Source organism: Podarcis filfolensis, assembly GCF_964270895.1.
Source record: "Podarcis filfolensis genome assembly, chromosome: 8".
NCBI lineage: Eukaryota > Metazoa > Chordata > Lepidosauria > Squamata > Lacertidae > Podarcis > Podarcis filfolensis.
This window is the reverse complement of record NC_139611.1, coordinates 36,002,265-36,024,935: the sequence shown is the minus strand read 5'-3', so window position 1 is coordinate 36,024,935 and position 22,671 is coordinate 36,002,265. Positions and strand designations below refer to the sequence as shown.

Here is a 22,671-nt window from a genome sequence, read left to right as displayed (position 1 = left end):
GAAGAAAAAAATTGGGATAGACGCGTGGATTTACGATACATGAGAAATAGCTTATGAATTTAGATTATGCTTTGACACGGAAAAAAATTGTACATTGGCTCATTCATTTTAATATAGCAAAGAAAAATGGTATGTAGTGCCAGCTTTTAGAGAACACAGTGGGGTTTTGTGTGTGTGTGTGTGTGTGTGTGTGTGTGTGTGTGTGTGTGTTTAAAAAATGATTATATAATAGCATCATTAGCACCTGTAATGCAGCTCATACTATGAAAATGTACAGAATCAATCAATCTCACCCAGTAACATCGGCCTTTTAATAGAGACAGTTGTTGCTGTGCTGAGCAAGAGAATTAGATTAGAAGATAGAGTGATACCTTCTGTCAAATCAATCTGTTGGTCTTAGTGTACACCAGTGCTGGAACTATGAAATATTATTCAACAAACAGAATTCCATAATACCTAAGAGCCAGCTCATGCTTCCACAACGAGGTGGTGTGGGCATCATACAAGGGACTGTCTGCTGCAAGTTGTATAGACACTTGAAACTGGCCCCACATCAGCAATCAATCATGATAACGAGGCCACATTCACACCATACATTTAAAGCACAATAATTCCACTTTAAACAATCGTGGCTTCTCCCAAAGAATTTCGGAAACTATAGTTTGTTAAGGGTGCTGAGAGTTGTTAGAGGACCCCACAGAACTACGGTTCCAATCCTCTCCTGTGAAGAGGGATTGATTGTTAATCCACTCTGCAAATTGGAATTCTGTGAAGGGAATACAGACCAGGGGTGTCAACTTGAATAAAATATTGGTGGGGTAGGTAAGCCCCGCCTCCCATAATCAATCACACCATTTGCACGCACACCATTTGATTTTTTTTTAATGAATATTTATTAAGTTTTTCAATTTTATATAAACACAAAAAGAAAAAGAAAAGGAAAAATATTAAGAACAATTCAGTTTCAATAACAGTCTTTCAATCACATGTTTCTTTGACTTCCTCATACCTCCCCTTCTTGTTCTCTAGTTCAATTTGTTAATTCAGCAAATCCTAATCTCTTAACATTCCTTTTAGAATATCACCTTATTTTCCACTCAACTTTTTTAAATTTAATAACAAAAACAATTATAATCCCCATTATCTTTATCATAACAGCTAGAGACCACCAAAGTTCAAACCAACATCTTTTCAGAGTTCATTAATTTTATAGTATTTCTGTAGATATTCCTTAAATTTCTTCCAATCTTCTTCTGCTGACTTTTCTCCCTGGTCGCGGATTCTGCCGGTCATTTCTGCCAGCCCCATACAGTCAATCAACTTCATCTGCCATTCTTCCAGAGTGGGTAGATCTTGAGTCTTCCAGTGCTTTGCTATGAGTACTCTTGCTGCCGTTGTAGCATACATAAAAAACGTTCTGTCCTTCTTTGGCACCAAATGGCCGCCTATACCCAAGAGAAAAGCCTCTGGTTTTTTCAGAAAAGTATACTTAAATATCTTTTTCATTTCATTATAAATCATTTCCCAGAAGGCCTTAATCTTTGGGCACGTCCACCAAAGGTGAAAGAATGTACCTTCAACCTCCTTACATTTCCAGCATTTATTATCGGGCAAATGCACGCACACCATTTGAATAGCAATGTGATAGTCTAAAGTGGTATCTTAGCACTTTAAAAGTATGGTGTGAATGTGGCAGTGTTCTCCAAGGTTGCATTCAGACACGGATTCACTTCCTCCCTCATGGAGTTGAGGGAGCATGATGTAGCTGAGTCTAGGAACAGAACTCTCTGGTCTTAACAACTTTATGCACTAACTAGCACTCAAGCACACTTATGTATAACTGCAATTTCCCACAAAAAGGACTTGCACCAATCTTGGTTAGTAGCCATTGATACCCTTTTGCTCCATGAATTTGTCCAATCCACTTTTAAAGTCATCCAGAGAGAATTGCGTGTTGAGACCCCATAGCCACCCACCTCGTTCATGAATAAGACACAAGGACACGGATATTAGGTTAATGGTTATTGGGCAAATTTAGGCCACAGCTTTATTGGTTACAGAATGTGAGTGGTATTTGCTTAGGCATGGGAATTGACCCGACTATATCTGACTCCTGCCCGTCACGCGCCAGAGAGAATTCTAGAGTTTAACTCCATACTACATGAATTTCAACAGTATTTTCTTCCATCTGCCCTGGAACTTCCAAACTTTTGTTTCCATAATTTCTAGTGCTATGGGAAAGGGAGAAAAAAATTATCCATCCGTTTTCTCCATTCATATAGAAACCCCCGACTTTTGCATGACTAGAATATAGTCTCCTGTAGCAAGACAGAAGTTGTATCCTTTGATGTGTGCACTTTTGCCACTGGACCCACCCACCACTAGCATATGGCCCCCAGAAGGCTGACTACAAAGGAATGTGGGCCTCAGGATGAAATGGTTTCCATCCCTGATCTATTACCGTATTTTTCCGTGTATAACACCCCCCCCCATGTATAAGACAACTGCAACAACAAAAATTGAGGGAGAAATTGCCCAGAGTTGTTGAGCTTTCTTTGGGGGGGGGTCACTGCCACCATTCGCTCAACAGCCTACCTGCAACTGCAAATCACACGCATCGCCAAGGCCATTAATATCGAGAGCCAGTGTGGTGTAGTGGTTAAGAGCAGTAGTCTTGTAATCTGGGGAACCGGGTTCGAGTCTCTGCTCCTCCACATGCAGCTGCTGGGTGACCTTGGGCCAGTCACACTTCTTTGAAGTCTCTCAGCCCCACTCACCTCACAGAGTGTTTGTTGTGGGGGAGGAAGGGAAAGGAGAATGTTAGCCGCTTTGAGACTCCTGAAGGGGAGTGAAAGGCGGGATATCAAATCCAAACTCTTCTTCTTCTTCTTCTTCGTCTTATACACGGAAAAAAACAGTACATAGTTTTCCAATGAAGTTAGCCAGGACACAACAGCAAGATCCCCCAATGCATTTCCCCACTAACAAAATGGTCCCAGTAGTATTTTCATCTCTGGGGAGGAGGAAGAAGAAGAAGAAGAAGAAGAAGAAGAAGAAGAAGAAGAAGAAGAAGAAGAAGAAGAAGAAGAAGAAGAAGATAATATTTGCAGGTGTGATGAATGTGGCTGCCAGGATTAATTTTTGCTGGCTAGAGCCTAGCCTTTGAGTAAAGATAATTGCACATTACTGCTATCGTCAGAAGCTGCATCCGGGGGGTGGGGACCCATGGATATTCTCGGTTACTTGGGGTGGGGGAACAAAATGTTAGCAAAACTGAGGAGGAACATTTTACAGCATTTGTTTTAACTAAACAGGATACACAAACAGGTGGCCTACAGAGCAAGGCAACATGAAATCATTGTGTGTGTGTGACAGCAGCCTATATAAGAGATGGAAATGCAGAATGCAAACTAAGGGCACTTACTTTCAGACATTCAGGCCAAATCTGCCCCCACCACACACTGAAAGCATGATGATACCATTTTAAACAGCCATGGCTTCCCACAAAGAACCCCAGGAGCTGTAGTTTGTGAAGGGTGCTGAGAGTTGTTAGGATATCCCCATTCCCCTCCCAGAGCTACAATTCCCAGAGTGGTTTAACTATCAATGCCTCTCCCCAGGGAACTTTGGGAACTGTAGTTTTGTGAGGGGAATAGGGGTGTTTCCTAACAACTCTCAGCACCCTTAACAGTGTAGATAATACTGAGTTACTATAAGACAGCTTCCTGTCTGTGTTTCCTCATAACTTCTTTTATAAGATAAAGTTGTCAGCCATCTTGGGGTACACATTTAAGGACAGAAAGGTGTGACAGAAATGTTTCGAACAAATAAGCTTGCGATTGAAACTTGCACCCCCAATGGTGCATTCAGACGTGGGGAATATATTATTTAGCCTTTCTGACTATAATGCTAACACTTCTGTCCCATTTGCTAACATTTTTTTCACACTGCAGTGCCCGTTGTGTTATGGAACTGTGGCATCAATCATACTTGATTTCATTCACACCAGTGAGTGTCGTGTGGCACAACAATGAACATCATTAGACAATGTTACTGCTCCCCTACCCTCTCCGCATATGGATGCTTCTGTTCCCTCGTGACCCGCCCCCCCTTTCCTGGAGACTGCAGGAAATAAGTGTGCGCCGATGTCCAACCCCAAATTTATTCACTTTACTCCCACAATTTTCCAGGTTAAGGGGGCTGCAAATTGTTTTATTTATTTTGAATCAAGTAACATGAAATGAGTGGTTCCATTAGTTTTCCAGATGCGGTTTGTTTCATTGTGAGAAACCTCAAATATAATGTGGAAATTAAAAGTTATGGAAATGTAAGGGAAATGGAATAAGCTGCCCTGTGACTGCAGGCTTAGAAAGGATTGTGTGCCTGTGCCTGGGATGTGTGTGTGTTAAGGTTGGCGGCTGTGTTGAAAATAGAATGCCTGGTCTCTGTGTTACCTTTCATCTTCAGCCCACTGTGTGTCAAGAGGCCAGGCAGGGAGGCCACCAGGGATAAAAGGAGTGGGTAGGTCCTCTGAATCCACTGAAGTAGAGCCTTTTTCAAACCAGTGGAAGAAGGGAGGCATTAGGTGTGGTGTGTGTGTGTGTGTGTGTGTGTGTGTGTGTGTGTGTGTGTGTGTGTGTGGTTTCATTGCTCAAAAGAGATGTTTCCAGGACGTATCGCTAAGGGGCATGGAATACAACTTTGCCATTAAGCAGATTAATTTTTATTTTATTTTTATTTCTGTCTCCCAGCATGAAACAACTCTCCTCCTTCTCTCCCCCACCCCCACCCGCCCAAGTCCTTGAGCTCCTGAGTGAAAGCATCACAAGTAATTAAGCAGAATACCCCGGTTGAATATTAAATTAGAAATTAAGCTAAAATGCTCATCCACCGCAGCTCGGGAATTTTGAGCAGATCGCCTTAAATTTGATGGCAGCGGTGCCTGCATATATTTCTTGAACTGCATTGCTAGCTAAATTGATTGAATTAAACATGCTTCGTGATGCTCGCTAACCTTTGACCCCTCCAGTTACTCAGAATAATCAGGAGGCTAATTATCCTGGCAGGAGCTGAGCTTTGAAGAATCAGGGGCACGGCTGAGTTCAGAGAACCTACACTAGTATTAATCAGGATGTCATGACTGAGGTTCGCTGAGAAACGCAAAGTGTCGCAGGACCATCATGGTGGAGTTTTGTTTGTGAGATGTTGTGACTGTGACTCCAATGGGGAGGTAGATGAGGCTTGTTTGCATGAAGACAGTGATCTGTTTAATTGTGGGTTATCCATTTTCACAGAAAGAGGTGGGAATGTTTTTGTTCAACAGCGGAAACAGTGTTATACACCTTCCAGCAGGCAAAACAGGTTGGGCTGTCACTGTTATTAAAGCAGTGGTACAACATGCTTAGCATGACAGGCATAAATCCAACCGGTGATCTTTCCCCATCACAAGTGATGTTGCCTGAAAATATGAAACTCAGTGGCTCAAAATGCTCTCTTCAAATATCATCTAAGCATTATTGCTGGATCAGGCCAATGGCACATCTAGTTCAGCATCCTGTTCTCACTGTGGCCAGCCAGGAGCCTGTGGGAAACCAGCAAGCAGGACCTAAGCAAAACAGCACTCTCCCTTCCTATGGTTTCCAGCCACTGGTATTCAGAATCATTACTGCTTCTGACTGTGGAGACAGAGCATATAGCCATCGTGGTTAATAGCTGTGACTAGAAGTTCTTCTCTAAGTCTGTTTTCAATCTGAGATGGAAAAAAGTCATCTCAAGATGGCCACTTCTCAGCAGTGCTACCTCACAAGGGGAAAGCTTGACAACTGCATTTGCTTACATACATATTGGAAACAAAATGCATCCATTCTCCTTCCCCCAGTTCATGTGAATACAATGTGCAAGATGGATATTCTTGGACAGGTACTCTAGTTGCTAATGTGTGGCTTTCCAGATGTTGTTGGACTCCAACTCCCATCAGCCCCATGCACCATGGCCAGTGGTCAAGGATGATGGGAGTTGTAGTCTAGCAACAACTAGACAGCCACAGGTAGCTATTTCAAAGCTAATATGCTAATACCCACTGCATGAAGAGTGCCCCAAAGAACTTAAGCTTCTCTGTGGTGGCCATGAACCATCTAAAACCTAGACAACACATTACCCAAATCACCTGGAGGCTTTTTACACAAGCCCCACCCATTGGTGGAGGTGCCTTGTGCTGGCCTAGAAATAAAGGACTCAGCTAGATTGGTAAAGAAAAAATGACTTACATGCATTGTGTGTACGATATAACATTGTGCCACCAGATGGCGAAGTAGAGTCCTGTTTTTCTCTACCTGTTTTCCCTGTTTAAATTTACAACGCTTTAAACGGAAACTTTGTTGATGTGTCTAGATCCAGCCAAACCCCACAATGAGAGCTCTCAGTAGTATGGCCCTAGTCGTTCCTTAGATCTTTGGGCTGAGGAATTATATTTTCGGGTTTAGGATTGTGCTGGCCCAAGTCATTTTGTTACAGGAACTGGAGCACAAATGCACCCCCCCCCCCGCAAGAGACAACTCTTTAAAAAGCCATTCAATACCATTCAGACACCAATAACTCCTACTTCATCTCTCCCTTTTTTTGAAAGTGCATATTAGCTATGTTCACCTTTAAATGTGAAAGGTACTGAATATCTCCCCCTTCTCTATACTGCATCAATGCTTCTGCTAGTTAGTTGTGCCCTCATATGTGCAGAGGTGTAGTGGTCTGGGGTTGGTGGAGTATCAAAGACCCATTACCATTTCTGCAGCAAAGTCCCAGAATCCAGTGTTCCTAGTAGAACCACCCAATATGCTTGAAATTTGAGCTTAATAGTCTCTGAGATAAGTGAAATGAGGTGAGCCAACCACTAAGGATTGGATCCTTGGGTCACTCTGGAGACAGTGTGTGGGAAGAAGAAGTTGTGCTGTATGATCCCAAACTAAGCATTTAGGAACACTGAAAACACTTCAGTGCTTGAGTTTCAAGCGAATGGAGTCCAAGTTCTATTATGTACAATGGAACTTTAAGAAAAAACACAACTTAAGTCATTCTCAAAAAAGATATCGAAGCACTCCCAAACATTTGCCCGTGTACGTGCACAGGAAGGGGGGGGGGAGATCTAGTTGAAAGGCAGCACATGGACATCTGCCTTGATCATTGCAAGGCATAATTATTTTTACTGGATAAATATAAGATGATTGTATAATTTTAGAAGGTTGCATAATCCTAAAGGGCTGTGACTATCTTGGAAGGACCTAGCACTTCTGGATTCATGACTAAACTTCTGCATATGTGCAACAGCAATATTCTGTATGATTCTGAGAGTCTGTTGCTCATGAGCCTTGACATTTGGTTGGTGATGCAGAGGCATTCAAGCTGGCTTGGGACTTTCCTCTGCATCCCCAAAGTGGCCTGAGACCAAAGCAGGTGCTGGAGAGGGAGCCTGGTTATGCTTACCGTGACTCACCTTAAATCCCCCCTAATGGAAAGCCGCATGTTTTTCCATGCCCTTATTTATATTAGCAAGTAAGCATCAATAGCTCAGCCAAGTATGTCAACTTTGCAACAGCTCAAAAGATTAAAGAAACACTCTGTCCATAAATGCCGAGCACTAGAAAGAACTGCAAACATTTAAAAGCTGGAGGGGAGGGGCATTTGCTTTCCCTTGCATAAGAGCAGCTTCCATTAATGTCAAAGAGCTGTGCTTGCTTGTGCCTGGGAGCATGGAATAATAAATATTGTTGAAAATAGCAACAAAATTGAAGCCTCCACTTTAGTGGCACCCACCCCCTCATTTGAAGGAAAGCACTCAGGTTCTCCAAAGCCCAGGGAGAGCAAAGGAAGGCTCAGGTGTTCTTGAGCAGTGAAAGACAGCAGTACATTTTGAGCAGTATAAATCTGCCCTGAGATTTATAACAAAGCAGACCAAAAGTGTACACACACACACACACACACACACGAGAGAGAGAGAGAGAGAGAGAGAGAGAGAGAGATCACGGTAGCATTTATTTATTGAATTTATACCCTGTACTTCCTCCCCCAGAAGCTCTGAGCAGCAAACAGATACACAATGTAAAAACAAAAACAAGGCAAAAACATTCTAACAACAAATACAATTAAAAACATTTAAATGCAGTTTCAGTTTAAAAACATTCTAAAAGCACTTGCAATTAAAATATTCTTCTATCCAGTGATCTTGGTGCTTTCAGGAACAGTATTCTTCAGCCAATAAATGCCTGGGCAAACAGAAATGTTTTTTAATTCCTGCTGATAGTTAAAAATGATGAAAACAGGCACAACTCACTAGGGAGGGCATTCTGCAACTGAGGAACTACCACTGAAAAGACCCTGTCATGGGTCTGGGTCAACCAGGCCATCTTCAAGTTTCACAGGAATCTTCACAGGGCAGAATGGAAAGGGAGAAGAGACTCGAGGGTCTATCTCTACAGCAGCCTTTGCTAACCTGCTGCCCTCAGGATGTATTTTTGGAACTACAGCTCCCATTATGTCCTGTTCCATTGCCAGTGTTTCAGTACAATACAACTGGCATTCCAGTTCATTTCTATAGGAGGAATAGGAGAGCTCTACTTTGTCCTTTGCCTCAGGCAGCAAAATGCTTTAGGCTGGCCCCACCTGCCATCTCATTTTGCTGCTTGCATAGAGGCTGGAGCTGTCATTGGTTGACGACTGGTCCCCCTGTCTCTGGCACTGGTTGGGACCAGCAGCCATTTTAACTTCTCCCCAAGACCTGTAATGTTGCTCTGAGTCATTGTGAAGGAATAAAATGGCAGCATCCATCAGAAAGCTCTTTACTCACATTTCTTCATGCATCAGCTGCCCTTGGCCTGTGTGGTTTCTCTGAAACATTTACGCCATTTAAGAGACGAAGGTCACATTCACACAGTCCATTTAAAGCACTATGAAACCACTGTCAAGGTTTGTTCTAAGGAATCCTGTAAGCTGTAGTTTGTTAAGGATGCTGAGAGTCTCTTAAATGCCCCTATTCCCCTCATAGAGCTACTGTTCTCAGAGTGGTTTAACAGTCAATCCTTCTTCACAGGGAACTCTGGGAATTGTAGTTCTGTGAAGGGAATAGGAGTAATCTAACAGCTCTTGGTACCCTTAACAAACTACAGCTTCTAGAATCATCTGAGGGAAGGCATGACTGTTTAAAGTGCTATCACAATGGTGTGAATGTGGCTTAAGTGAACCCATGATATTTGGGTGGCAGTGAGGGGGGCAGATCTGTACATTTCTTCTGTGATGTCTGAAGCACAGTCCAAGCTGTGTCCACTTTGCTTTAATAATATATATATTGTTGACATGTTGGGAGCACATTAAACTGAGCAAAACAAGCAATAAGCTGTAGCACATAGTAACAGTAAAACATGCTTGAAGCTGCTTGACACTGCATTATACAGTAGCTCAGTGGTAGAGCATCTGCTTTGTATGCAAGAAAATCCCAGTTTCAGTCCCCAGTACTTCCAGCGACGGCTGGGAGAGACTCCTGCCTGAAACCCTGTAGAGCTGCTGCCAGTCAGTGTAGGCAATACTGAGCTAGATGGACCAATGGCCTGACTCTGTAAAAGGCAACTTCCTGTGTTCCCAGAGTACATCCTCTGATCCAGTTTCAAACAAATGTTTCTTTTCTTGGAGGCAAATCTCAGAGGAGGGAATGACATTTCTTGGCTCTCTAGCCATTCTCTTCCGGAGCTGATGCATCTCCTGTCATTTTTCATCATTTGTGAGCTCTACGAGGGAAAACAAACACAGAGATAGGATGCACCAAGCACCTTCAGCCAAGGAACGATTCCCAGATTAATGCAAAGCGACTTGCACTTTTAATTTGGTTATTCTCAACTGGTGCTCCCAGCGGGTGGAATCCTAATGACTCATTGGGTTTGATGCTCATCAATCCAGACCATGTTTTCTCTTTCGTTACATTTGCTGCTCTCCAAGGCTCTTTAATTCAAACCGCGTTGGCACCACAGTCTGTGACAGAAATCTGTACCTTTGGCAAAGCCACAGAGTCTAGTTACTGATTCTCCTACTGAGCACTTTGCCCAATATTTGTATGGGATACAAAGCGACTATACCATTACAAGAAGGCTTTATGTGCATGGGTGATTGAGTAGGTCATTTTCAAACAGTTTGGCTTTTCAGCTGACTGAGAGGTCCTACCTGGAGCTGTGTGGAACAACCTCACCTGCATATTTCCTGCTGAATTCTGTAGTGACTGAAATGAGCAGTGGCATATTAAATTTAGGAGCAAATAAGCTGTGATGGTAGGAGATCTGTGATCAGATCTCCCTTTATAAACACACACACAGAAACTATCAATTGAGAGTGAGTGGGGTCATACTATAGAGTTTGCTACCACATACTGTAGTGATGGCCTCCAAGTTGAATGGCTTCAAAAGGGGGAGTTAGACAAATTAGTGGAGGACAAGACTACTAGCCATGCTGGCTATGTTCTACCTGCAGTGTCAAAGGCAGTAAGCCTCCATATACCAGTTGCTGGGGATCACAAGTGGGGAGAATGCTGCTGAGTTCAGGTCGGGCATGTGGGCTTCCCTTTCAGACACCTGGTTAGCCACTGTGAGAGCAGGATGCTAAACTTACATGGGCTTTGGCCTGATCCAACAGGGCTCTGCAGGCTGAGGTGTGTCATTTGTGTGACACAATATTCCTTGGCTCCCATTACATGGAGAAAAGTGGGATGCAAATGGCGGTAAACAGATAAGCCATGTGGCAATTTCATCACATGTCTATCTCAGTAGAGGTCTTTTTCATCCATGTTCTCAAGGTGTAGATCTGGACATGTAAATCAATGCTAAGTTGCACTTGAGGATTTGAAGTTTCTGCTTGCGGCCAGTTGCTTGCAATGAGATGAATAAATCTTTTTAGGAGGTGAAACTTGCCAGGGAGAATGTCTCAGCTGGCATGTGAACAAGTATAAATCTGCTGACCCAGTTTAAACCAATTGGGGATTTGGCCCAAGGTATGCCATTACTAAGTGATGGTTTTTAGATGGATGCTGATGGCAACAGCTTAAATACACATCTGGACTCATCTATTTTGTTCTCAATTGACTGTGGTGCTTCAGGGATGTGTAGATATTAAAGACGAAGAAAATCAATTAATGCATAATCTAATCATATCTAACAGTCACTGGAGGTTTGGCTACCAGCACAACTTCTCCCAGTCTAACTATTTTTTCCAACTTTAATGGGGGTTGCTATGTTCATGTTATTTTCAGTGTTAGTGATGTATGATCTAATGCTCCCATGTGGGTATTTCTCTTACTCTGTGTGCTGAAATCTGTCCTCTAGTTTTTCAAAACTTTCGTCCCCCCCCCCCTATAAAATCAGCTTGCATTTGGGGGGGCTCATTCTCAGGGTATTTGAGAATTCCTTTATTATGGGGATGCAGCGTTTTGAGCTTCCGTTATTTTTGTGAGGTGTCCAAGGGTAGTGTATGTGTTTTCCTGCCCAGTAAACATTTCCACAACACCCTGAAATTTCTCCTGTTTATCTGCTGTTCCTGATCTTAAAAAAAACACCTGATGGGAGGAGCTACCTCCTGACACCTTACCCTGGGCTTAAACTAAAGTGCAGATATCTGTGGAAGCTGCCAAGTACAAACCACTGGTGAAATGATTTGAAGAAAGAAAGGACACTCGCAAACCTTGGCCTTCTTAAAAGCTAAGCACATAAAAAAAAAACCTGCACCCTATTCATGGGAATTTCAGTGAGTTCCCTCTACACACTTTGATAAATTTAGGTGCTGTTTCTTTTCCCATTAATTGATGGGAAAATGCAACATACTTTTTTTGCACTGCACTAAAAGAATATAAGATGTGCCTGATCAATTGGATCAATGGCCCACCTTGTCCGGCCTCCTGTTCTCACAGTGGCCAACCAGATGCCTGTGGGAAACCTGCAAGTAGGGACCTGAGAACAAGAGCACACTCTCCAAGAACTGGTATTCAGAAGCAATACTGCCACCCATAGGAGCCATCTCCTAGGGGCTGAGATCCCTTTGCCAATAATTTGAAGGGGCTGCTCTCTATGGGTTTGAGCTCCAGAGACACATGCATGAGTGCAAAGAGATGGATAAGAGAGAAAATAGCATGGCTTCTTTGAGCAGTGTTGTTACCTACCCAAAAAGGAATGCAGCAAAATGTTTGGGTAGTTGGCACTGGCTAATTAGAACATAAGAAGTGCCCAGCTGGATCAGACCAAACACCCTTCTAGCTCAGTATCCTGTTCTCACAGCAGCCAACCTATGGGAAGCCCATAAGCAGGATCTGAGTGGAACAACACTCTTCCAACTTGTGGTTCCTAGCAACAGGTAGAAGAACATAAGAAGAATCCTGCTGGTTCAGCCCATAGGCCCATCTAGTTCACTATCCTTCTTTCCTGCTTTCTCAGTGGCCAGACAGACGGCTATAGAAAGCCAACAAGCAGCTCCCGAGTGCAACAGCACTCTCTTCTCTTGTGATTCCCAGCAACTGGTACTTAGAGGCACACTGGCTCCAACAGTGCAGGTGGGACTTAGCCATCCTGGGTAGTAGTCGAGGAAGCTTCATTAAAATTAGGATGTTGCCACCTGCTCATCACCACTTTGGATTCTCTTTGCACCTTTGCTCTTTGTCCATAAGCAACAGGCATTGAACAAAACCAGGTCAAGTTGACTCCATGCTGGGCTACTTCAAAGTTGACTTGGACCATGTAAAAGTCTTTCCACCTAGGCTGTAAATGGTTACAATGCTGTCACCATCAAGGTTTCCTCCAGCTCTGTGGAAATTTTTAAATGGAAAAAACACTTAAAGGGGAACTGGATAGCTTGGGGAATAAGCTTTGGGAGATCCTCCAGTTATTTTATTACAAAGAACACTGTCGTCCATACAGACTGGAAAGGACAATGAAATATTATGGTTCAAGTAGAGAGGGGAAATAATCAAGATGTGTAAAAATCACCTTTAAAGCACTCTGCTCTTAAAAGCATTCTTAGTGCATTTCCTCCTCCAAGCATTGTATTCCAAAGTACCTTTATGTATTGTATATTGAATCTCTTTATATTAAGAGGAGTTAACAAAAGATTTCATCTTTTTTATTATTCTGGAGAGTTTTCAAAGCCTGTCTCAACAATCACGTGGTTCTTTATCTTTAATCTTTCAAGAATCAGAGCAGAGAAATTGTAATACTGTTTCTTATACTTTACGCTCTCTGACTGCATTATTTATGGCCTGTAAAATTTCAGTTTCACTCAAGGATTACATTTTCCCTTTGGTTGTGGTGAATAATTAATAACACCTTAAACAAATTTGTTGTGCCGACTGTGGTCATTTGTTTGATGGTAGTAACATTTATGGCTTTCTTTATTAATTTTGAGTTCCAAGCTACGGTGAAGGAAGGCAGCACGGGCGTGATTGTCAATCTGACTGTGGAGGATCGGGATGACCCAGCAACAGGAGCATGGAGAGCGGTTTATACCATCATCAATGGCAACCCAGGACAGAGCTTTGAAATCCATACGAACCCCAAGAACAATGAAGGGATGCTGTCAGTTGTCAAGGTGAGCAGAAGGATTAGCTGTGCCTCTTAGACATCTAAAGAATGGCCATAATGCCTTATGTTGCCCCTTTTCAGAAGTGCTTTAAATTTTCAGAGGTTTCTGTTGTCAGAGGTGGGGAAGCTTAGGCCTGTGAATCACCTGTGGCCCTCCAGAGCTCCCTATCAGGCCCTCAGAAATCTCTGCAGGCCACTTCCCTCAGTGGTCATGTTTCACACCCTGAGTGTTTTTGCTTGGCTGGAATTTGCCACTGACCCTTGTTTGAAGGATAGAGGGTGAGTGTAGAAACTAGTCTGCCGTTCAGAAACTTGCCCAGAAGGAAATGTGACCCTGGGGCTGAAAAAGGTTCACCACCTCTGCCATTGTTCATTTCTAATGATACGATGCTGCTTGCTAAGCTAGCCATGAAGTACCCAGCAGGAATTTTCTGAGGGGAGTGATTGATTGCTGTGAGAAATGTGGGAAGTTTAGGCTGTGTGGGAAGTTTAGACTGCGTGTTTCAGGCAGTTGTGTCTCCCTCTTGAAGAGGGATTTGAGCAATTTGGCTGGAATTTTTTTAAAAAACAAAAGTACAGAATACAGAAGGAAGACAGAACTAGTGATTGGCTACGGGCCACATTTGGCTCTAGTCTGCAAGCTGCCTACCTCTTCTTTAAATTTATCTTTAACTCTGAGAAGCAACAGGGACGTGGGTGGCGCTGTGGGTTAAACCACAGAGCCTAGGACTTGCCGATCAGAAGGTCGGCGGTTCAAATCCCCGCGGCGGGGTGAGCTCCCGTTGCTCGGTCCCTGCTCCTGCCAACCTAGCAGTTCGAAAGCACATCAAAGTGCAAGTATATAAATAGGTACCGCTCCGGGAGGAAGGTAAACGCCGTTCCGTGCGCTGCTCTGGTTTCACCAGAAGTGGCTTAGTCATGCTGGCCACATGACCCGGAAACGGTATGCCAGCTCCCTCGGCCAATAAAGCAAGATGAGTGCCACAACCCCAGAGTCAGTCATGACTGGACCTAATGGTCAGGGGTCCCTTTACCTTTACCTTATGAGAAGCAAACCTGGATTTCTTCTGGGCCTTCTTTGACTTACCAGAGGCGGATTCAGGAGCCGCAAGTAACTTATTGGTCTGAAGGACCTTGTGTTGTGAGCATCAACATAAGTCAACACAGGCTGTGGTATGTGCATCATGGCTACCAATGTTGGTGGCTATATTGTACCCTCACTGTTGGATTCTGTGTGCTTCTAAATTCCACTTATTGTGGACTGCAGGAGGGTAGAGTGCTGTTGTGCTCAGGTACTGCTTGTGTGCTTCCCATAAGCATCTAGCTGGCCACTGTGAGACTAGGATGCCAAACTAGATAGGCCACATCCAGCAGGGCTCTTTCTGCATTCATACATAGGATCAATCCAGAATAGGAAACATTGAAAGAAGTTCCTACAAGTTTCTAGACTTCATGGTTGCACAGAGAGGGAGAAATATGTTTGAGAAGGAGGCAACATTTCCTGTTTACCACTGATGAGAGACTAGCAATGGTTTAACCCAATATTCGACAGTGCGTAGTAAAGGTATGGAATTCACTCCCACAAGAGGTAGCAAAGGCCACCAATCTGAATAAGATTAGGCAAATTTATGGACAATAAAGCTATCAGTGGCTATTAAACCTGGTTGATACATTATATTTGGCTGGCCACTATGAGAACAGGGTGTTGGACTAGGATGGCATTTGGCCTGATCCATCAGGGCTCTTTTTATGTTCTTATGTTCTTGCTTTTCAGCCTTTGGACTGTGAGATTTCAGCTTTCCACACACTCCTGATCAAAGTAGAAAATGAAGATCCATTAGTTCCAGACATAGCATATGACACCAGTTCCACCGCAACTGTTCAGATCACGGTTCTGGATGTCAATGAAGCCCCTGTTTTCCACCCAGACCCAATGACTATCACCAAACAAGAAAACATCCCCATTGGCAGTGTTGTGTTAACGGTCAATGCCACAGATCCAGACACCTTGCAACATCAGACTATAAGGTGAGTAGAATATTCCTGAATTCCAGCTTACTATTACTAGTAATTTCTCATGAACTTGATTTTTTTTTTAAAAAATGAAATGCTAATATTGAGGTTTGCAAATATTTCAGATTAACTACCATATGGCTTTTATATTTGATTGATTGATTGATTGCTGGGATGCCTATCCTAACACATGTCTTTATTTGAGCACTGTCAAATAATTTAGAAACAAAGACTGAAAATTGGATAAAGTTCACGTTGAAAAGACCAATTTGAAAATCTGGATCTTGATTTTCAGAAAGTGTACTGGGACCTTGATGCTCCTATGCTTCAGGGTCACAAAGAAACATAAAAGTTGGGACATGTGTTCAAGTTCTCTTGCTTTAAATTATGTGAACGTGTAATTTATTCTGCAAAATAATGTTGGACAAAATAGTTAAGGCAGGTAACAGGGTGGGCTGGGGGAACGACTCCTTTGTTTAATAGGCCAAATGATATTCATATTTAGTTATCACACTCACTGGTGAAATGATAGCTATTTGCCCCAATTTTCCAGTGCTACTGGGAAATAAATGTCCTTCAGTTGAAGCATTGACATTAAACAAAGCACCTACTTTTAGAAGGGGGAAAGACCACCCAGGATCAATTCTACAGAATGATGTCTCTGGTAATATCACACACGTAGTCCCTGTCTCCAAGGAAGTGTGTGGACTATTAAATGCTGCCATTGTCTCATGTTTAAAGGATAGAGAATCAATTACAATACTATTTTGTGACATATGAATGTGGTTTCCTGTTCTGAACCTCCTGCAGCCACAGTATGTGCAAATATATCAGATTATTCTCATCTACCGGCACTTTTGCACATCCCTGCGGAGAGAGAAACTATAGGTTTTTCACTCTAAAATTGACTGGCTGTTTGGAGTAGGGATGGCTTGGGAATATAGAAACAGCAAATCCTGTGATAGCCAGCTGACATCCAAACTGTCTGCAACTGGCATCATTGTTAATAATATGTAATGCATGGATGGATGTGTGGACCTTTGAAGATGATTGCCACTCCAATCCACAGCCCCATGCATTTGCCAGTGTACTTTTGGAATCTCTGCTTGCACAGCTGTGGTCTTCACCATCACTTTTAATGCATGAGGAAGCAGCCCACAAAGTTTCCTCAAAGGGGTTGTGTCTTTCACTGATATCAGCTAGAATTGTCTTTTGCAGCAAGTGCGAATTGGGGTGGCTTATGCTTCCCAGAAGCCCCAGAAGCAAGGAGCTTGGAGGTGACTCAGGGCTTTTGCCATGATGTCTCCTAACTTACCTGCTTGGGGGCTCTTCTTTCTTCCTGACTGGTGCTTCCTTTTCTTTGAGCATTCTTCCATCTCTGAAATCCAGTCTCTGCCTGAGCATTTCTGGACCCACTTTAGAGCAATCCTGCAGAACTATAGCTTTGACACTGCAAAATCCCTACCTTCTCTCAGCCTTGGGCATATCTGTTGGGCCCTACCTTCTCTCAGCCCTTCCACATATCTGTTTCCACCCACCTCTCTATTATTCTTGAAAATGGACCAGAGATGTCCTTCTGCATGCCTGGTATTCCTTGATTGTTTGCATGACACACAAGCCACAGAACTCCTTAACAGGGTCAACAGCACTTCTTTGCTATACATACATTACAAGAAGACCAATCCTGGGTGGAACCTCTCACATGTCCCTGGGAGTGATATAGGAGAAGTCATATGTGAAGTGGGGATTTACTCTCTCACATTTACAGAGTTTATATTTGTAACAGGAGGCCATAGCTGTTGCATTCCTCCAGCATTGGTGCATGTGATGAGGGTGGCTCCAGTTGGCAGCTTGCACAGCTGCTACATTCTTTCTGCCCATCTGTTTCTGTTCTGGAGGAATCAGTGCTAACTCCTGTGCTTAGCATATCTCAAGCTAGGGATGGATGGATAAAGCTGTCCATTCTGCACATTGTCCTGAGAGTGGTGTAGTGGTTAAGAGTGATAGACTCGTAATCTGGGGAACCGGGTTCGCATCCCTGCTCCTCCAGATGCAGCTGCTGGGTGACCTTGGGCTAGTCACACTTCTTTGAAGTCTCTCAGCCCCATTCACCTCACAGAGTGTTGTTGTGGGGAAGGAAGGGAAAGGAGAATGTTAGCCGCTTTGAGACTCCTTCGGGTAGTGATAAAGCGGGATATCAAATCCAAACTCTTCTTCTTCTTCTCTTAATGCACACATTCTGTACACAAATCTAGCAACATTCTTCACAGAGCTATTGTTCCTAATATAATGCAATTTTGTATGCTATATTCACAGATATGTGTAACTTTATGCACACTTTCTCCTAATATACATATTTTTGTATACATGTTTTGGTTGGCAAACTGCATTCCAAAATCCTGAGAAGTGCAAATTTTGAAGGATGGCTGAACTTCACTTCATGTATCACTTCATGAAGTGCATATTAGGTAGGTTCACTCCAGAGGGCACAGGATGGAAGATGGAGCTCTGCATTCTCATCTTGTAGGCATTTGAGTCTTAGATGGCCTGTTACCCCAAGAGGCTGGCTCAGAAAGCAGAGAGTTGGCTCAGCCCAGAAGCACATAACTCATTCTGCTAAGAAAACATTTCTGCTGATCATTGCACTCGTGGTGTATACAAACAAGCAGTGGAGTCATTTGGGTGCATGTGGCTTGAGTGAAGCAGAAGTGGAAACAATGCAAAGGAGAATTTAAGCAGATACGAGCGTTGCAAATTGCAATGTTAGGTGAGAAAAGTTAGGGTAGATAATTAGAGGGTTCAATTCCCCACATCGTTAAAACACCTAGTTAAAGCAGAGTATGAATATTTCATGCACCTGTGTCAGAAATAACTATGAGCTCTGCCCTTAACAGGTGTCATCTCCCCTGTTTATTTTTTGGGGGAAATTTATTTATTAAATTCAGGTTTACCCACTTCATTTTGTTTTAGTCTTTGCTCCAGGGATTCCTGGTGTCATTTGCTGTTCTCAGGGGTGGCTGCTGATGGATGGACAAGTGCTGAGGAATTTCTATTATGTGTCAGAGCATCAATATATGACTACCATCACCACCTCCAACTACCTCCCAGGTGCATCACTTAAAACCTAGCTTGTATTGAAGAAGTCCTGTATTCCCTGACGGGGGTTGGCCTTTTTGATTACAAATATGGTGCTCAAGTTATTGACAGGTGTAACTATTTCCAAGGGAGCTATTTTGACAAGAACAGGCTCATTAATTATTTGCAGTGTTTGATCTTTCACAGTGGAAGGGATGCTGTCTCCAGAGACCAAAGGTGTGAGACAGACTGTGGGCTGCTATTATCCTCAATCTGCCTTGAATACCAGATCCCTCCACTGCTCCCCTCCCCTCCCCCCTCAACCAGGCCCAGCGATATTTTGGCAATTCCTATAATGATTATGTTGCAAATGCAAATCACAGCTGGTATTAATGGCTCGTCGGGGCGCTCGTTTGCTTTGCAAATAGCATAACCTAGCCAGACAGAACGGCAGACATCCCCTTGGCCATGTACCGCCGCAATCTCCTGCCGAGGAGTTAGCAATCTTGAATAACAATGGCGCAGAACCTAAACGGAAGAGGCTCCCAGAGCTCATGACATCGCTTAGACCCTCGCTTGCACTGCCAAGCCGCAGGATCTTTCTCTCTGTTCCCCCTAGGAAAGCTTTGCTTTCCTCAGGCTGAACATCTCAAAAAGAGCAGCAATAACAACATGAAAAGCAAAGCCATGAGGTTGGGGGCAAGGCAAAGATTCCACATGAACAAGGATGTTAACAGAGGAGGGTTTGGAAGGTGGGGGAACCAGCAGAAATATGGAAAAGGCTGAGAAAACTGAGTGGCTTCACAAGATCATACCATTGTACTGAGGGATATTTCAGCTAATGTTGATTTTAATCACCTTTTGAATGTTTTTAAATATCTGTTTTTATTGGGATTTTTAAAAATGTTTTATTATATAATCATGTAAGCCACTTAGAGATTTTCTTACAATGAAGTGGTATATAATTTTTGTTAAGTAAATGAAAATGAAAATCTAACTAACAGTTCCCAGACCAATATGTGAAACCAAACATAGCTGCCCTTCTAAATTTGCATTATTTAAAATTTTGCAATGCACTTCTCCAAACCCAACCCACCACCATCCCAAACAGCATGCATTAGGGGAAAATGTGCACAAGAATGCACACATTGGTGGAAATAATGCATGAAAATGCATTATGTAAATTGAATATTAAAAGTTCTATTTATTTATTACATTTTGATACTACCTTTTCCTCCAAGGAGCTCAAGTAAGTGTACATGGTTTTCCCCTCCCCGATTTATCCTCACAACAACCTCATGAAGCATCATGGCTGAGTGGGGATTCAAACCTTGTTCTCTCAAGTCAAAATACAGCATTCAAAGCATCACATCACACTGGTAAATGTGATTTTTTTTCTTTTTTGAGGGGATGAATTTGTGAACTGATATGAAAAATGGTGCAAACTGAACTTAAAGCAAGAAAAATGAGTCACTGGGGGAAACTGAAGTTGATAGAGTCACACACACACATCCTAATTGTGCAAGACTTGGAAAATGGTGCAAACTGAACACTTGGAAAATGAGACCCGGGGGTGTGTGGATCACATGGGCTGATTTGATCCAGTCCTCTGACTGCTACCACTGGATTAGCTTTTCACAACTGACTGCTGAAATCTGAAAACCAGCAGTTGTCTGTATAATATTCCCTGTTATTAACAGAAGCCTAATGGAAACATGTGCTTGTATACTTATTTAGCTGTTGTGGGTGAAAATGTTCCTGGAAAGCATTATTCCTCAGCTGCACAGCTCTTTAATGCAAAGGGAGCATCTTCAGGTTGCTTGGTGAATAACTAGGAGATTCTCCAGACTTCTGGTAATGAGCAACATAAGCTAGCCTGATATGTGCAATGTTCAGAATGCAAGAAAAATAATATACTCAAACACTCAGGAACATTGGCTTGGGTGAGATTAAAATTAAACTCTCCCTGGTTTGGAGGAAGAAATGTCACTGGGCAGAGCACATCACCATCCCTACTGGTTTTCTTTTTACGTTTTTAATTTTGCTTGCTTTCTCCATCTTTCAGTTAAAGGATATTGCCATATTAAAATTTCCCATTCCTTAAATGTTCTTCCATCCTAGGTTTTCTATTTTCTTGCTGTTATCTGTCTTAGCTGCAGCTGGTAGCATTGATGACAAATCTTTATATGCTACACCTGAATATTGGTCATTAGACGCAGCCCCATCTCTACTGTTAAGTTAACCTCAAGTTAAGTTTTCTATTTATTGTGTCATTTTTCTTAGAAGTCGGGGGAAGTAGGACCCCAAACCATTTATTGTGCAACAGTTAATCCAAGCCAATGTTTAATAGATTCCAAATCACAATTCCGAACTTTGATTTCTTAATCAGGGATTCCTGTCAGTTTTATAACAGATTTAAGAGTTTAATTTTGAGTGCCTCTTCCCCATCTCAGAATTGTTAATCAGAACATTGTGTGTGTGTGTGTGTGTGTGTGTGTGTGTGTGTGTGTGTCAAAGAGATGTTAAAGGCCAAATTTAATAATGTTCCCTACCATGGGAAATTAAAAGAAGAACCTCATTCTCAGAAATCCATTATTAACAGTAGATCTTAATTAAACATATTTACCAGCTTCAGAAATATGTCTTTATGGAAAGATCCTTCAAGGTATTTCTTTCCACCATGGGCTCAACAAGTCCAGAGCCTTCCAAGAGTTAAGGCTTCACACTAAGTATAAATAAGTTGTTTACTGCACTGTAGTGGTAATTTTTAATTAAAGCAATGCTCTCTGCTTTCATATTTTATTGTGGCAATATATTTTTATTACCTACTGTGCTTCTGGAGTTTTAATTATTTATGTAAATATATTACTGCAACTTTCATTCTCGGGAAATGATGTGAGTTGATCTTTCTCTTGCAAAGGCGGGAGCATGGTTGATTATGGTTTTGCAGCATGTCTAATTGATTAAATAGCTATATTTAATTGGCACACATATTATCTGAAAATATGGGTATGTGATATATATATATATATATATATATATATATATATATATATATTCAACATCATACTGTTACAAATGTTCCATCTGCACAAACATATCAGCTTGCCAGACAGATCAGCCCCCCCCTCCCATTCACTGTTCTTGGCATTCTCCTGAACCCCCACATACCTGGCCCTGAGCCATTTTCTAGATGGTTTCTACACACACCTCTCTTTTCTTCATCCAGACAAGCAAAAGGCATTGCCATAGTTCAGGGACTCAGCAAAAACATACAGGATGTAAAGCAGGAGCATTGCAGGATATGGCCTGGGTAGTATTCAGAGGGCTAGATTTGGTCCCTTGCCTGAGGTTCCCCACCTAGATATGATTCTAGGTAACTTCTTAAAGAGATTCCAGGTGAGAAATGAGTAGCTACATTTATCCATGGTAGCAAAAAGGAGAAAGTTTTGTGGAAACTAAAAATCTTTCCATGACTTGAGTTTTATTTGGCAAAAGTCTACTTCATCCAGTGCATGTACTGGAGAAAAGTAATGCTATTTCATGGCTGGTGATCTGGAGAAAAGCCATGAAGCTGCTTGAGGTGGTCTCTTTGGTATAGTTGTGTGAGGAGATGCTCACATTGAGGAACCCTTCCAAATTTATTCTACGTTCATTGAATGAATTCCTGGATCAATGTCCCAGAGCAATTTTTTACTGATTCAGTTTTCAAAATATACACCAAAATAGGAACAACATTTATACCATCATTTTAAAACCATTTTCATTTAGAGAGTGGGTGGGGAGAGAGGAAAAACCCTACTAAAACCAGCACTAACAATAACTCAGCATAACTTGATCATTTCGCATCTATGATTTGATGTAGCACAGCCGGCAATTATCAGCTGCAAGATGCGGGAAATGCCAAGGGGAAGCTTCTTGGAAAAATGAAAACAAATCAGATCTGGATATTTAATTTATGTATGTAAAGAGATGGAGTCTGCCTAAAACC

General features: G+C 42.3%; 1 protein-coding gene across 2 annotated transcripts in view; it reads left to right on the top strand.

Annotated features, from left to right (window-relative positions):
* Positions 1-22,671, top strand: part of CDH13 (cadherin 13) — a 665,580-nt gene that overhangs the window by 580,499 nt on the left and 62,410 nt on the right. For both annotated transcript variants that reach the window (XM_083626042.1, XM_083626043.1), the window contains exons 9-10: positions 13,417-13,599; positions 15,367-15,620. In XM_083626042.1, the coding sequence (XP_083482168.1) occupies positions 13,417-13,599; positions 15,367-15,620 (437 nt within the window). The remainder of the gene's footprint in view (positions 1-13,416; positions 13,600-15,366; positions 15,621-22,671) is intronic.